Consider the following 15,783-nt stretch of genomic DNA (forward strand, 5'->3'; position numbering starts at 1 on the left):
AGTGCATGAGCTAATGTGCTTTAACATGTGCACCATGAAACTCTGGGAAATCCTATGTGGTCGAGGGCGGTTAAGAAACATCCGGTGATTAACAGAAGGCAGGAGTCCACTCTGACGTGTCCTGCCCCCCCCCCCCACACACACACACACACACGACATTACATAAGTCAAGGATGTTCCCTGTTCTCTCACAATAAGGTTTGCTATACCTTGAGTTTCTGTTGCAGGGACTGACATGTGCCTGCGTTTGACATGTGAGAGATGGGATGTGATGTGATGTGATGTGTGCAGCTGTATCGGCCAAAGCTCAGCATTTCCCCTTTCTTTCAAATTAGAGTTCCCCATTTTGTGAGACAGACAGAAAGAGGGGGAGAGAGAGAGAGAGAGAGAGAGAGAGAGAGGGAGAGAGAGAGCATGTTAGTCTTACTCTGCTCGGTTGTCTGTAGTTTCTCCTGTAGTTCCTACATTAAATCTCTAAAATGAAGTCAGTTAGTGTCATTTAGGGTTCTTATGGGTGCATGTTGCATTCTTATGGTTTGAAAAGTGCTTGAATTATAGATCAAAGTGCTTGACTGTTGTTCCTTCACAACAATTAGCTGTCTGGCTAAATAGTTTGCATATTATATGGAGAAATAAAATAAGTCCCAGTGGATTGACGGGTTTCTGAAGTGCTCATGCTTGATTTGAACTTCAGGAGGTCGTGTGACTTCATCGAGTCGCACGTAACTGACAGATTCAATGTTTGCAGTAACAAGCATTGAATATTCTGCAATTATTCTGCTATCATAAACATAACATCATCTCTTTTAATGTGATATTTTCAGTATGTATATATTTCTATGCTGATATTCCATGTGCTAGAAAACCTTGAATGTGCTTGAATTTGACCTTGGAAAAGTTGTATGAACGTTGGCCATTGGTAATCAATAGTATGTAGTTTTTTTCTTTTTCTTTTAACACTGTTATCTTGCTAAAGGTAAACATTTACTCTTGTTGCCTGAGATTCATTAGTTTTTTAAGTAACTGACAGCTTAATTAAAAATGTCAAAGTGGTAACTGACCGACAATAAAAAAACACAAAATCATTAAATTCAGTGGACAAGCAGCATTTTTTCTATCTATGACACACTACAACACACATTGTTGAATTATTGTAATTGTTTTTAATAATTAATTAACATAGGGGCTTTTGGGAGTTTTCCGGTTGTTTTTCTGATTGCAAAGTGCTCTTGGGCATATTTGTGATTCCTGATTTATGTGTGTGTTCATGTTTAGTTTCTGTGCCTAAAAAATATCCGGACATTCCTGGGAGTTTGCCAAGTGAGGTTTCACATGAAAAAGAGTGAACTGTTTGAGGCCTTTGACCTGTTTGATGTTCGAGACTTTGCAAAGGTAAGGCCCGTCTGTCTGTCTGTATCGATTTGTCTTATTTATTCTGTTTGTTGGTCTGAAACACATGGTGCGCTCTTATGTCAGCCATCATGGCAGAAGTCAGAAGCCCTGCAGTTTGCAGACTCCCACACAGACCTTACAGGAAGTAACGTGGTGACTCAGTATTTGAAGTGGCTCAGTGAACTTACGAATCCAGAATTTCACAATATTCTTTCACTTTCGGTGCAGTGCCTCTACAGCACTTTAGTTTACTTAGATTGCGGTGTGTCACAGTGTGTTTCTGTCACTTTTTAACTCTGTGATCTGGTTTCAGAGCAGTGCCAACAGCATACCGATCTTTAAACAGGTTAACAAAAACAATTGGTTGTAACTCACTGAAGTACAAGTCTTGAAATTAAATTTTACTCAACGCAACACTGTTTTTCATTAGTTGGATGTGCTGTTGCTGCACATCGCTCTGAAAGCAGTTTTCTTTTTATCTGACCTCAGTTCAGCACTATTGAACTGAGTTAAATAAATAAGTTAAACTCTTCTCCTTCTACCCACTCAACCAAATATACACAGTGCAAGGACAGAGATTCTGGTGTAGAGTGGAAATGATAGAGGCTCCATTCTCTTTGTTAAAAGACTGTGACCCATTCAAATGATTTTGAGCAAGAGCTAAAAAGTCATCAAAAACATCAACAAACACATTTCTCCCAATGTCATACTTGTTTTCCAGACTTATTAGATTGATGTAAATCAGTCTATTAATTTCTTTCACTTCTTGTTACAGTTTTCTTCATTTTTCTGACTTGGAATAAAAGCATGAAGAACGTTCAGCAGCTCTAACAGAGATGCACAGACAGTTTATTTTATATCATTTATATGTGCCATCGAAAGGGGCCCTCCTTATTTGTATCCGTTACTCTGAAAGAAAATAATCAGTTGAATAATCTGGGGTGTAGGTGTTGTCTTGTTGAGTAAAATGAAAAAGCTGAACTTGAATGTAGCGGGAAAGATAAATAAGAATCGAGGAACTGAAACTTGATTGATTTTTAGTTTCGCTAGTTCTCGTTCAACCACTCTGCCGAGAATAACGTTCACTAAATGGCAGAAATTCACACTCATTGACACGTGAGTGATCAGTTTAAACTGAGGTGAGAGGATTCTGGTCACATCACTCATGGTAATACTGCAGTTCTCACTTCAAAGAGTCTAACAAAGTGGAAGCACAGGAGAATTACTCTGCATTAGATGTGAATCCACTCTTTATTGTGATATACTGTATATCCACAACATAACTCTTAATGTGTCTGTGTCACAGGTTATAGACACTCTGTCCACGTTGTCTCATTCATCCATTGCCATACAAAGAGGATTCCAGTAAGTAGTATGCATTAATGCAGTCAATAACAGTCTTATTTAGCAATTCCATAATAAATTTACAACACTTTAATGTATTTGAAATCATGATTTATAAATGTTTATCAATATACAGTAGCTTTTAAACCTTTTATTTGAACACATATTTTATTATTATTAAAACTGTCATTCCTTATTTGTTTCTCACTGTGCATATGTTGAAAACTGTGTTGTGGTTTGTAAGGCAAAATGTATTAAATGTTAATTTACTGCTTGAATGTTAAATTGGCGGGTTGGACGTAATTACTTAAACATTTTTCATGGTCTTGTGAATCTCCCTACATACTTTCTCCCTACTTGTTCCACCCTCACAGGCCTTTTCCTTTGGAAGAATGTGCTCCTGATGATGAGATCTACAGCGGCCTGTCTGACAAGATAGAGTGAGAAATTTATCTTCAAATTTACTCAATGTTAAACTTAAAGACCTGGAACAGTCCTAGAACAGACAAGGGAAGCTCAGCTTCCTCTGAAATGTTGTCAAATATGTGTTGTATTTCCATTTCAGTACTAAACATGCACTAGAACACGATTAGAATGTGTACACTAGTTCGTTCAGCATCAACTGTTCTCTATGGGATGACATAGAATAGGTTTTTTTTCACTGCGGTGAGCTTGACGGTGATTGGACAAATGCAGCAAAAATGTCACTTCCACGGAAGCTCAGCTTCTCCGGGAGTCAGTGGAGCAGTGGGCAGGCGTGGATGCTGGATTTCTGCATGATGATTGGAGGAACTGTCTGAAAGGCGGAACCAGTGTTTGATTGACAGCGTTACAGAAACATCAACAACAGTGGAGCCTTTTCTGCCTCAGTCCTGTGTGGATTTTGCGAGGGAAGTCAAACAAATAGCTAGTCTTTGTGTGTTATTTGCTCGGCGATATAGACCATTTCCGTTTGTACATATACACTGTAAATAAAAACACTATTATAGCAATTCAGTTTTGCATAGTCATCGCGTTGAACTGTCCAGGGTGTACCCCGCCTAGCACCCTATGTCAGCTGAGATTGGCACAGCACCCCTGCGACCCTCCGGTGGAGGATACAGCGCTAGATAATTGATGGATGGATGGATAATTATTGCATTTCCATGTTCTAGTTGTTCGCTTGCAGAGTTTATGTATAAATAACTGGACCTGAAATGAGCTTCCACTGTTTCAAAGACCAGCAGCCGCTACTGTCCTAAAAGTGCGGATTCTTTTTTACACATGACATCCAAATCTTCCTTGTGGTGTGACAGGAAGGTACCACGAAAGCTGTAGTGCACAACGCTTAAATATAAACAAATGTCTGCGGCATTCAAACCATTGTCAAATGAGTTTCTCAGGTCCACACAGCTCTCTCTGTCTTACTCAGTATAGCAGTTTTCTTACTGCACACAGGAGTGTGATGCATATGTCACGACTGACTGGTGGAAGCAAGGGGGAAGCACGACATGTACATAGCACTAGTGAAATGATACGGCTGAGACCATGAAAAGTTTTAGAAGTGTGTTCTCAAAAATCAACCTGGACACTGAGTCGGACTGTTTATTCAATTATGGCTTCTCACAATTAAATGGAAATATTTTTGTCATATTGAAAACTTGTGCTCTGCCATTAGACAAATCAAATCAAGTGCTTTTTTAACAACTGCCCGACTACATGCCTGTATGTGTTCCTGGACAAGTAATGCTGTGTTAAAAGACAGATACACATCACATATGACTGAAGAAACAATAATCTAAGGTTTTGCATGGCAGAAGGCAAAGAGCTCTCTCTCTGTGTGTACTTGTATTTGTTACTTTCAGTAGTCCTCGTGGAGACTAAACCCTAAGTTTAGGGCTAAGATTTGAATTGTGGTCAGGTTAAGGTTAAGGTTAGGCATTATCTGGTTATAACTAAGATTAGTGCTAATGCTTTGTTGAATGGATGAATGGAAATCAATGTAGTATCCTAAGTGGAGTAGCTATGAAAAGAGTGGGAAAAGCAGTAAATCATGTTGAGATACTGGCAGTATAATTGGTAAATGCTCAAAATTTCTCTGGAGGGCAATAGAGTTTCCATATGGTTGCTTTAAAACAGAGCTCTTGTTAGTTAGGCATCCAGCATTAATCAAAGCAAATCTGACTGGAGTGGTGCTGAGCGGCCTTGCTAACACAGTACATGCCTACTGCAAGTAATAGAATTTAGAATTTTATCAATACAAACAAAAGGTAAATGTGTGAATATATGGTGTATAAGTGTGTGCCATGTGTATCAGTGACACAGTGGAAGAAGATGACGACTTGTACGACTTTGTGGAGGATGAGGAGAACGAAGGGGATGAGATCTATGAAGACTTGATGAGGACGGATGAGCATCCTGAAACTGTGAGTGTGGTTCACATTAATTAATCAATAACTCAAATTGGCAGCTATTTTGATAATCACTTATTGGTGTTTTTTCAATAATTAAAACAAGATTTCAGATTTTTCAGAAAAATATGAATTGTTCTGGTTTCTTTGTTCCATAAAACAAATTTTGTTTCATTAATTTTGGTTTGAGGACAAAACAAGACATTTGAGACCATCATCACTTGTTTGTCATGTTTGGTTTAAACGGTGATTAACATCTTTCAGCATTTCAAATACTTGATTAATCGGGGAAATTATTAATAGATTCTGAAAATGATTGTTAGCTGCAGCTCGAGGGAAATGCAACTTCCCCTGAAAATCCCCTGCACAGCCAAGAAGACATGGAGTAGAGCTGAAGATCTTTGCCCAAACCCGATTGGGACCCGATGGGTTTGGTCGGGTTCAGGCTTAATTTCTATAATTTTTTCATTTTAGAGTGCTGAGATGTTACGATGTTAACAGAGGACTTCATTTATTTCTTTGTTCCAACTTCCAAGTGGCCTATAAATGTATAAATGACACATTCTTGACAAAAGGCAAAAGAGCTGTGCGTGTGCCCACATTTGAATAATGTCGGGCTGTAAACGGGTTCAGGCTTTTAAAAAGCTGTCAATCAAAATGTACTTAAAACTTTGAAAATGTAAGTGCCGGGGATTGATAAACCGTCCTATTTGCCACCACGGTTTGAACAGAAATTAAAATAAAATAAAAAGAAATTATTTTTGTAGTAGAAAAAATATATATCAATCCCCTTTATTGTTAATCATCATTGATGCTTAATCTGATAGGATAAAAAAACTATAACTAAATGGAGGTATGAGTCATCTTTTAGAATAACCCACATGGCTTTTTCAAATATGTTTAATTTCCATGGATTTCAATGCATGTAAATAAGACCCAGGCAGCAGAAATTATCTTCCTGACACAATCAGAAGAAGAAAGACTCTGTTTTGAAAAGCCTGCCGACTGCAAGATACAAGTTGAGGCAAATTGTAGTGCGACAAATCATGAAACAGATAAATCTCTGCATACCCCACCTTTTAATTTGCTTTTGTTTGTGTTTGTGCAGCAACAGAAAACAGGCGTAGACAAACGAGAGTGCTGCCTTCAGGAGATCCGACAGACGGAAGAGAAATACACAGATACACTGGAATCTATATTACAGGTGAGCACACATCCTCAGAGTGACCAGAGAGGATTGATGCAGTAAAGACCCAGACCCGCACAAACCACATCTTCTCTTTGAGCAGCACTTTATGAAACCACTTGAGAGGTTTCTCCAGGATCAAGACATCGACAGTATCTTCATCAACATAGAGGTAAAGAAGGAGATTACCCTCACATCTCGTCACATGTTGCAGGATGGAGTTCAAATATTAACCTTGTCAGTGCTTTTTTTTGTTATTTGTGTGTATGTAGGATTTAGCTGTTACCCATCGTCAGCTTTTGGAAGAGGTCAGGACCTCCATCCTACATTATGAAGCAAAGAATCTCTACCAGGTGTTTCTGAGCTACAAGGAGAGGTACAGTACATGACGCGCACACAGTTGTGTTTTCTGTTCAACAGTAACATTAGAGAAACACGTGCACGATAAAATGGTTTAATGTTCCCAACCCCCTCAGACTCTTACTGTATGGCCGCTACTGTAGCGAGGTGGAAACGGCGACAAAACACCTCGACAAGCTTTCGATTTCGAGGGAGGATATCAAAATGAAACTGGAGGTGAGGAGATGGGCTCCGTTTATTTTAACAGATGCTCCATGACTGACGTAAAATGGAGGATTGATAGTCACTGAAATCCGACTTTTTGTCCTTACTGAAAACTGCACTTCTTACTGCCAGTTTATCCTGGTGGCCAAATATGGTACTACAACAAATAATTGATGAGCTTGAATGGCACACAAGCTCTTATAGAAGAAGTCATTGTGTTTTAAAACATCTGTTAATATTAACCTAAGGCTAAAAAAAAAGCAGTTTTTATGCATAACAAATGATGGCCACCCATGGTCTTGTTTCTAAATTGAGTATTATGTAAGAAGAAGTATTAGAGAAATTTACCACCACCATTAAACTGCCTTGTGATTAAAAAGTAAAAGGATCATTGACACTTGCAGATAAATAAGATGACACAGCAGCAGAGAGAAACAAACATGTTTGAGCCCCAGGCCTTGGTCCCGAGAGCTGTAAGTAAAAATTGAGGAAGGCCCAGGGCTGAAGTGTGTTTGTTTTTCTCAACTGCTGTGTTTTATTCTATTGAGTGTTATATTTATCTGGAAGTGCTGAGATGTATTGATTTTTCTATACTGTGGTGGGTGTGTGCTCTGTGAAATGGGGTGAAAGCAGCGATTTCAGGCAATTTCTACCGATATCTCTTGTATTTCTCATCCAACCGCCGCCAAACTTGGCACTGTACTCACTGGCACTCTTAGTGAAAGTCACCTGCCAAATTTGAAGCTTGTCAAGTCACCGATCGGGCAGTTATGACTGACCGAGGCTGCTTCTGTCAGATATTTCTTCCTGTTAAAAGGCATTTTTTTCTCTCCACTGTTGCCAAGTGCTTGCTCATTGTGTTCCTGTTGGGTTTCTCTGATATGATATGAATCAGCACTATACAAATACAATTGAATTGTGCAATTAACAGTTAGACAGACAGACAGATGTTCCATGCATTTAGACATTTATAGATAGATGGTGGTTCCTGCCACCACTTTTTGGTAGCAACGTGAGACCACATTGTGTTCTTAAAGTACTATATTTGGTCATTAGGAGATACTGACAGGAGTGTTGATTCGACCACACAGCATCCTTATGGTATGACTGTGGTTTGGCACAAATGTTCACTTCCTTCTCTTTTCTCTTCAGGAGTGTTCAAAGAGAGCAAACAGTGGACGCTTTTCTCTGCGAGACTTACTCATGGTCCCTTTGCAGAGGGTCCTCAAATATCACCTGCTGTTACAGGTGTGTGTGTGTACTTGCATTACATCTTGTTATATTTTGTCAGTGTGGTTTACACGGCAACTACACATTGAATTTGTTATCTTTGTGTGTGCAGGAGCTGGTGAAACACACCACTGACCCAACAGACAAGGACAACCTACGCACAGCTCTTGATGCCATGAGAGTGAGTGTGTTTGTGTATTTGTGTTTATTATGTCAATTACTGACCTATTATTTACAACATTTACACCCTCATCCGTTGGTCTCCATGTGTTTCCAGGACTTGGCACAGTGTGTGAACGAGGTGAAGCGAGACAATGAGATCATAAGACAGATCACCACCTTCCAGTTGTCCATAGAAAACATGGTAACCATTTTTGTTTTAAAATATACATTATATACCTCTTTTTTTTTTGCCATTATTTGTGTTTATTCATTCTTCTTTCCTCTTCCCTTCAGTCTCAGTCTCTTGCTCTCTACGGTCGCCCAAAGATTGATGGAGAGCTGAAGATCAGCAGCTCAGAGAAAAAGTCCAAACAGGACAGGTGTGTGTAGTTTATGCCTCTCTGTAAATCTTCCATGTGTTGTGTTGATGCCATGTGTCTGACCTGCTCTTGAATCTGTGCAAATTGTGCTGGTTGTCAGGTATGCATTCCTGTTTGACAAAGCCATGTTTGTGTGTAAGAAGAAAGGGGGAGAGACTTTTGAGTTGAAGGAGATCATTGAACTACAGCACTACCAGATACGAGATGAAATCGCAGGAGAGAAGGACAATAAAAAGGTTTTTCTCCTCCGCCGCCTTCACTCTGCAACACTTTATTGCAGCAGATGATGCATAATATAAGACATTTGACTGACCGTGTGTGTGTGCGCGTTTGTGTTCATGTGTGAGCAGTGGTCTTATCTGTTCCTCCTGCTGGACTGTTATGGGAGGTGTGGATATGATTTATTCTTCAAAACAAGAGAACTAAAGAAGAAGTGGCTGGAGCAGTTTCAGATGGCTCTGTGAGTTAACACACACACTCATACTAACACAATCACTATTTTAACAGTCACAAACAAGACCTCAGATTACAAACCATCTATTTGCATGGGTTGGGTGATTATTTGCCAATGAATGGCTTTTAAATTTCTGCCAAATTAACATAAATCCACCTAATGTTTACACACTAGGCCTTTAAGATAATTTATTCTTCAGAACATTTTATATTAATAATAATATGTAGTAATGTGAAAGGAAATCACTCACAGTGCTACCCCCAGCTCGGGGCTTTATAATCTAATCTAATCCTGGGTCATTTGCACTGTGAGTAAATTCAGTTGATTTATTCATTTATTTTGTGTCGTTATTAAATCAGTCTTTTGACTATGTGTCACATGAACAGCGTCAAAGTGCAGACAACTAACTGGTGGTCAGTTGAAAAATTGTTGACTGTAAACATTTGATAAGATAATATAATTGCTTCAGATCTATTTTAATTGTTAATTTCTGCCGGGTGAATTTAACTTAAGTGATGGTGGGTTTTTTTTCCCACTGTGGCCAAAAACTCCTGTTACACATTTAAGCTGGCATCTTAACTTCAATAAAATATCATATTTTAATTCTATTTAAAATGTTACGATGTGCAATTTAAAAAGCTGAAGTAAACACATTCAGCTGCAGCTGTTTGTCATTTATGGTTTTATGGTTCAAACTTGTTGGACATAATCCTACGTTGCTTGACATCAAATCTGCACTGTGTTGCTGCTACTGTTGGTGTCTTCAGTCTCCTGAACACTGCTAAAGTGTGTGACTCCCACCAAAGTCCACCTCCTAACATGTAGACACCAGCTTTGCGATTGTTTGGCTTGGTTTTATTCAAAATGTCCTCATGCTTCAATGGTTGCAGGTCAAATTTGTGTCCGGAGAATTCCACAGCCAACAACCATGACTTCCAGATGCACTGCTTTGATGATACCACCTCCTGCAAAGCCTGCTCAATGCTCCTGAGGTACTTGACTGACTCACAAGCCACTTTTTAAATCTCATTTTCAAAGTAAAACCATCAAAGAACTGTCTGCTGAGACTCGCTCTCCATCTGTCTACAGGGGTATATTTTTCCAGGGCTATCGCTGCACTCGCTGTAAAATGGCTGCACATAAGGAGTGTTTAGGCAGAGTACCTGCCTGTGGACGAAACTCAGGTGTGTTCACAGGCTGGTGGATGTGTTTAGATGCATAATCATTATGTTTTCATGTCATTTTCACATTTTACATTGGCTGTCTGTTTGAAATTGCAGATCATACTGGCAAGAAGGTAAAAACTACATCTTAGACATTTGTCTTTCTTGTAGCAGTGATGGATAACTTTGAGTAAATATATTAAAACTTTAGGGAAATTAAGTCCACTTTTTCTTTTTTTTGACCTATCCTCACAGAGATCCTCAGGACACTCCAGTATTGGTAAGGAATTTATAATTGAATAAGTCAAAAAGTAAATTTTTTTTAAGATGCTACCACTTCACCACTTTCTCCTTTACCTCGTTTCACACATTAGTATTTTAGTCTTCAGTGTTTTCCCTTACGGACGTTTATGAGTTCCATAATAGCTTTTCATCACTTCCTTTCTTCACTCCTTTTCCTCACTTCCTTCTCCCCCTTACTTCTTACTTATTCTGATCCTCACCTCTTCACTTCCTTTCCTCTCTCCTTTTCCTCACTTCCTTCTCTCCCTTACTTCTTACTTCTTCTTTTCCTCACTTCTTCACTTCTCCATTGCTGTTTTTAATAGATAATGGCAGCCATTTGTCGGCTTAAACAGTTGTCGGGCGGGGGTTTGCTTTCTTTCATCATGTTTTTATCCTGTGAAACACATTGAGTTGCATTGCCATGTACGAAAAATGCTGCGCAAATAAAGTTTGATTGATTGAGTAAATTAAATATTCTGCCTCTCTAATTCTTGCTGTTGCTTTCAGGATTTCCTAAAATGGAGGTGTGTCAAGAGTATTATGGTTTGCCTCCGCCTCCGGTTGGCTTCGGCCAACCTCTTCACCTTTACAAAGGTGATATCATTGAGCTGACCCGGGCTGATGCTGACCTGTCGTGGTGGGAGGTAACATTACAGATCATATTTGGGCAAATACAGTCTGTATTTGGAAAAGTGAGGAAGGGGGGGCAAACCTTTTTCTTCCCGTTGTTAACATGTAGGTGTTGAAATGCTCTCACCTTTTTTTTTATTGTCTACAACGTCTTTTTTTCCCTCTCTGCAATTTGTTTCCGTCTTCCTCCCTCATGTCCAACCGGGTCTGTCAGTCTATCTGCTTCTTTTGCTGTGGTTTTGCTGTGGAAAGTAAATCAAACCCTAATGTCTGTTCCAAAGTCCTGGGGTTGATCAGACTTCTTTAGATTATTTGCTTATGTTCACAAAAACGACAAAGTCATGCAGAATCCAGTGACATTGTTTTCTGAAAAAACATCCATCCATCTTCTACCACTTTATCCTTAATGGTGCCAATCTCAGCTGACATGGGGTGAAAGGCGGGGTACGCCCTGCCCTGGACAGGTCGCCAGTCCATCCCAGGGCCACATAGAGACAATCAACCATCCACACTCACACTCACTCCTAGGGTCAATTTAGAGTGTCCAATTTGCCTAATTGGACACTGGGACCCGGGAAAAACCCACACAGGAAGGCTCTTGTTATCATGTTCACCTGTGTCTTGTCTCGTGTTCACACGAATGCCGATCTGAGCCAAAGCTGATGAAAACCCACGTGCATTGCAGAGTCATTTCACTCAGGAGTGAATATGGTTTATGACCAATGAGAATTGGATATTGAAGAATGCTTTCCAATGTCCCTGAAAACTGTATCTTTTACTAGGAGTCAGAACTCCATAAAAAGTCCGTTATTAAATGGCTGTCCCCTCCCTTCTTACCAAACGTGCTCAGGAGGTGATGTAATAAGGAGAGTAACAGTGGCAACAGACAGGAAGTTGGCCAAAAGTTGACATCACTGACAGCACCTTCACTGTCATTACAGTAATGATAATGTAATCCAATAAACGTAGAAGTAGAAAGTAAATCAGTGGATATATATTTGAAGAGCACAGTAATTTGTTTAGTAACTAAGTTTTTTCTTTACTACATTTCAAGCAGCTGCACCAAATAAAGTCAACTTTATTCATTTGTTGTGTCTAATTGTGAAACTGTGACAATAAAAAGCCTATGTCACTGGGATTATTGGAACGATAAAGTGGACTTTAAATGTTACTGAAATGAAAGACCCCATAAGAAATGTGAAGTGTTTGGAGTAAACAAGACAAAACATCCAAAATGTGTAACAGTGTTGAAGTAGAGCCCGGTGTGTAGTGAGTGAAGCTTTTACTCCCAAACAAACAGTTTGCACAAATCTTCACATACAGTACAAACACTCAGGATTCACACAATCCCTCATCTAATCTCCAGCCACGAGTCGTCTTTTGTTGTCACTGCACAGGATTATTCCAGATTTCCTCAGTAATCTGTGCATACAGTGTTGTGTGAATTGCCTCAGATCTTGTGTGTACATCTGTAACTGAGTCACTTGTTTCATTCACATGTTGTAATGACTGCTTGGTCCATTCTGTGTGTGTCATTCAGGGAAGAAACCTAAGTATGGGTCAAATGGGATGGTTCCCGTGCCAAAAGGTGCAGCCATACGTCGCTGTGAGTACGATCCACCAGCCAACATGAGCTGCTCCACAGCATTTACACCCTCACTATCCATAAATGTAAACATTGAAAAAGAGAATCAAACAAAAGAGTATTTGGTTTCATGTTCATCTTGCGCAAACTGTCAACCAGTTTGTTGTACTGAAACTAACATTAGCAGTGTCAGGAAGTGAAGAGCAGTCACCTTAGACTTTTACAAAGTGTTGTGTCTAACCAGCGTGTGATCTGACTCTCTAACAGAGGCTGACCGCTGACTTGTCTGGTTTCAACTGGTGAGTATGAGGAGGAACTTTTTTTTTTTATTTACTTGCACATCAAACCACCGCAGCAATGTCTCTTCCTGTGTTACTGTACACTGCAACACTGACACAGGAACAGCTGAAAGTTCACACAGCGAATAACTGTGCCACAGAAACAGAAGCAGATACTGATGCTTAAGTGTTACATCATGTTTTTTATATATTCCTTTTTGTTATTTTTCACTCATACAGTCAGAATCCACATGATAAGAGGTGATTTAAATCGAAAAACAAACTGGTATTATGTGTGGGTCTTGCAAATGTATTACTTTGGCACCATCTAGTGATAATATTTAGAATGACACTCTGAACAGCTTAATTTACTAATTCTAAAATACTCAGTGTAACCTCAATTTAGCATTTACAAAAAGTTAATCCTCCTGAATGAAACAACTAAATAATATATATAATAACTCAAATCTGTACTTAAATATATTATAAAGTTATTAAACAGATCTGTCTTTTCAACTTTAGGTCAACCAGTGACATTTTATGTAGGTATAGTGGATGTTTAAGGGGCGGTTATATGGCCAAATATGCTATTAACCAAAAAAAAAACCTGGGAAAATCCCAAGGATCAAAGATGTTGGTAAATTTCAGGATAACTGGAGGATTAATAAATGGTTCACGGCACGCTTCCATGAAGTTATAAACCTATACAAGAGTTTGCAGTTGTATTATTTATGAACAGATACAAGTGAATTAGTGATTAGAAAATCTGACTGTATGTGTACACAGCTGTATAGTATAATATAGTCTTATTAATGGGTAGTGTAATAATCATAGATGATAAGTGGGTGTCTGTAAAAACGTGATATTTATTGGCCATTTTAGCCACATTTGCTGCATAATGTTAGTCAAAACCATTATTAGAGGCTCATAAAGTCAGGACTTGATGTTACACATTAGTGAGTTATTAGCGGGTGAGTTTGTCTGTGTAATGTCAGCAGTTCCTTAGTTTGTCAAAGCAAAAAGAAACGGTTGTGATTGTCACTGTGACTCAAGGTTTGCGGGGAACATGGACAGAACCGCGGCGAAAAACCTGCTCATGTCGCGCTCTGATGGAACCTTCCTTGTGCGGCAGAAAGATGGCGGAGAGTTTGCCATTAGCATCAAGTAAGCTTTCATCACTTCATCAATACGAAGCACTGTTTTACTTTTATATACCCACAACTTGGACACAACGGTCTTGGATATTTATATAACAATTTGTCTCCTAACTGCTAAACAAGCTTAGCTCAGACCAAGATTTAACACAGCAGTTTTTAATGACTAAATGATAAATCAATTGATCAAGAATATAAACTGCAGTTATCTGCTGCAGCCCCACTTTTCCTGATGTAAACCTAGACTTGATGTCATTACATTAAAAACTGCCATGTTAAATATCGGTCTGAGCTAAGCTTTGGTAAATTGCTGAGCTCAATTTTCACTTCCTCTTGAAACCAGGAAAACCTGAGTGCTATTACTGCTCGTTATTAGTGCTTGTTTTATTCAGCCAGTGTCATAGGAAACGCCGTGAATGCAGAAGTGATGAAAATCTATTTTCCTTCTTATGAGAAAAGCAGATCCACGTTCAGCTGTCAAAGCTGTCTCTCTTTTTCTCTCTCCCTGCTGTCGCAAGGTTCAACATGGACATCAGACACATTAAGATCACGACCACTGAAGGCCTGTTCCGCATCAATGATAAGAAAGCATTCAAGGGCTTAGTTGTAAGTTTAATGCCATCATCTGGCCAAATTCTGATAAGACTCACACATTCACATTTCTTCTTGCACTGTGGATTTCAAACTAACCCACTTTCCTCCTCTGAATCTGTCACCCTGTGTTAGGAGTTGATTCAGTTTTACCAGAAAAACTCCCTGAAGGAGTATTTCAAGGATGTGGACACCACCCTGCGGATGCCTTATAAACAACCCGAGCAAAGCAACTCCTCTAACAACACGCAGAATACCACACCAGGTACACTGACTGTCAGCATAAATCAAAAAATCAAAAAGTTTCCATGTTTCAAATGAGCAACAGCATGACATCAGCCGAGTCATGTTGTGGGCTGTTTATTTTTTCATTAAGGAAGAATATTTGTTACACAGTTGGACAATTATGTCTTTTAAATGACATGAAATGGCACAAATGTGTTGTTAAAACGTCTAAAATGAGTTTGTGATACCTGTATCAGACACGCTAGTTGGCACACAGTGTGGCATATGCAACCAAAGAAATAAAGAAAGAAAGGAATAATTTGATAGCTCTACTAAATACAAAACATCACATGCAGATAAATCATGTGGAGGAAAAAAAGTGTCTGGTGTTTCCCGGCTTTATGCTAAGCAAACCGTTTCCTGGCTGCAGCTTCATATTTAAAATACAGACAAGAGTGGAATTGATCTTCTCATCTAATTCTCAGCAAATTTCTTTAAAGCTTAGCCGCTGAAACGTGGGTTTCTCTGTCTGACAGGCGCCAGCATGAAGAGTTTTGGCGTAGCGAGGGCCAGGTACGACTTTTCAGCGAGGGACCGCTCAGAGCTGTCGCTGCGAGAGGGAGACACCATCAAGATCATCTCCAAGAAAGGTCACAGTGGCTGGTGGAGAGGAGAAGTGTACGGCCGGGTGAGGAATTAGCAAACATGAAAATGAATAAAATAAAATAAGACGGTTACTGGTCCTAAAATCTGCACGTCTCCTCCTCTGT

At 39.3% G+C, this 15,783-nt stretch overlaps 1 protein-coding gene across 4 annotated transcripts in view; it reads left to right on the plus strand.

Moving 5' to 3' along the window:
* LOC131467439 (proto-oncogene vav-like) overlaps positions 1 to 15,783 on the plus strand; it is a 30,175-nt gene that overhangs the window by 14,149 nt on the left and 243 nt on the right. For 3 of the 4 annotated variants that reach the window (XM_058641351.1, XM_058641352.1, XM_058641353.1), the window contains exons 6-30: positions 1,276 to 1,392; positions 2,699 to 2,757; positions 3,111 to 3,176; positions 5,033 to 5,141; positions 6,235 to 6,330; positions 6,416 to 6,484; positions 6,585 to 6,688; positions 6,789 to 6,888; positions 8,029 to 8,124; positions 8,219 to 8,287; positions 8,384 to 8,470; positions 8,563 to 8,648; positions 8,749 to 8,884; positions 8,999 to 9,108; positions 9,993 to 10,094; positions 10,192 to 10,286; positions 10,383 to 10,399; positions 10,521 to 10,545; positions 11,058 to 11,194; positions 12,721 to 12,786; positions 13,033 to 13,064; positions 14,097 to 14,207; positions 14,716 to 14,803; positions 14,924 to 15,053; positions 15,550 to 15,701. In XM_058641351.1, the coding sequence (XP_058497334.1) occupies positions 1,276 to 1,392; positions 2,699 to 2,757; positions 3,111 to 3,176; positions 5,033 to 5,141; positions 6,235 to 6,330; positions 6,416 to 6,484; positions 6,585 to 6,688; positions 6,789 to 6,888; positions 8,029 to 8,124; positions 8,219 to 8,287; positions 8,384 to 8,470; positions 8,563 to 8,648; positions 8,749 to 8,884; positions 8,999 to 9,108; positions 9,993 to 10,094; positions 10,192 to 10,286; positions 10,383 to 10,399; positions 10,521 to 10,545; positions 11,058 to 11,194; positions 12,721 to 12,786; positions 13,033 to 13,064; positions 14,097 to 14,207; positions 14,716 to 14,803; positions 14,924 to 15,053; positions 15,550 to 15,701 (2,259 nt within the window). The remainder of the gene's footprint in view (positions 1 to 1,275; positions 1,393 to 2,698; positions 2,758 to 3,110; positions 3,177 to 5,032; positions 5,142 to 6,234; positions 6,331 to 6,415; positions 6,485 to 6,584; positions 6,689 to 6,788; positions 6,889 to 8,028; positions 8,125 to 8,218; positions 8,288 to 8,383; positions 8,471 to 8,562; positions 8,649 to 8,748; positions 8,885 to 8,998; positions 9,109 to 9,992; positions 10,095 to 10,191; positions 10,287 to 10,382; positions 10,400 to 10,520; positions 10,546 to 11,057; positions 11,195 to 12,720; positions 12,787 to 13,032; positions 13,065 to 14,096; positions 14,208 to 14,715; positions 14,804 to 14,923; positions 15,054 to 15,549; positions 15,702 to 15,783) is intronic. The other variant, XM_058641354.1, reaches the window with a different exon arrangement.

This window comes from Solea solea, chromosome 10, assembly GCF_958295425.1.
Source record: "Solea solea chromosome 10, fSolSol10.1, whole genome shotgun sequence".
NCBI classification, from domain to species: Eukaryota; Metazoa; Chordata; class Actinopteri; order Pleuronectiformes; family Soleidae; genus Solea; species Solea solea.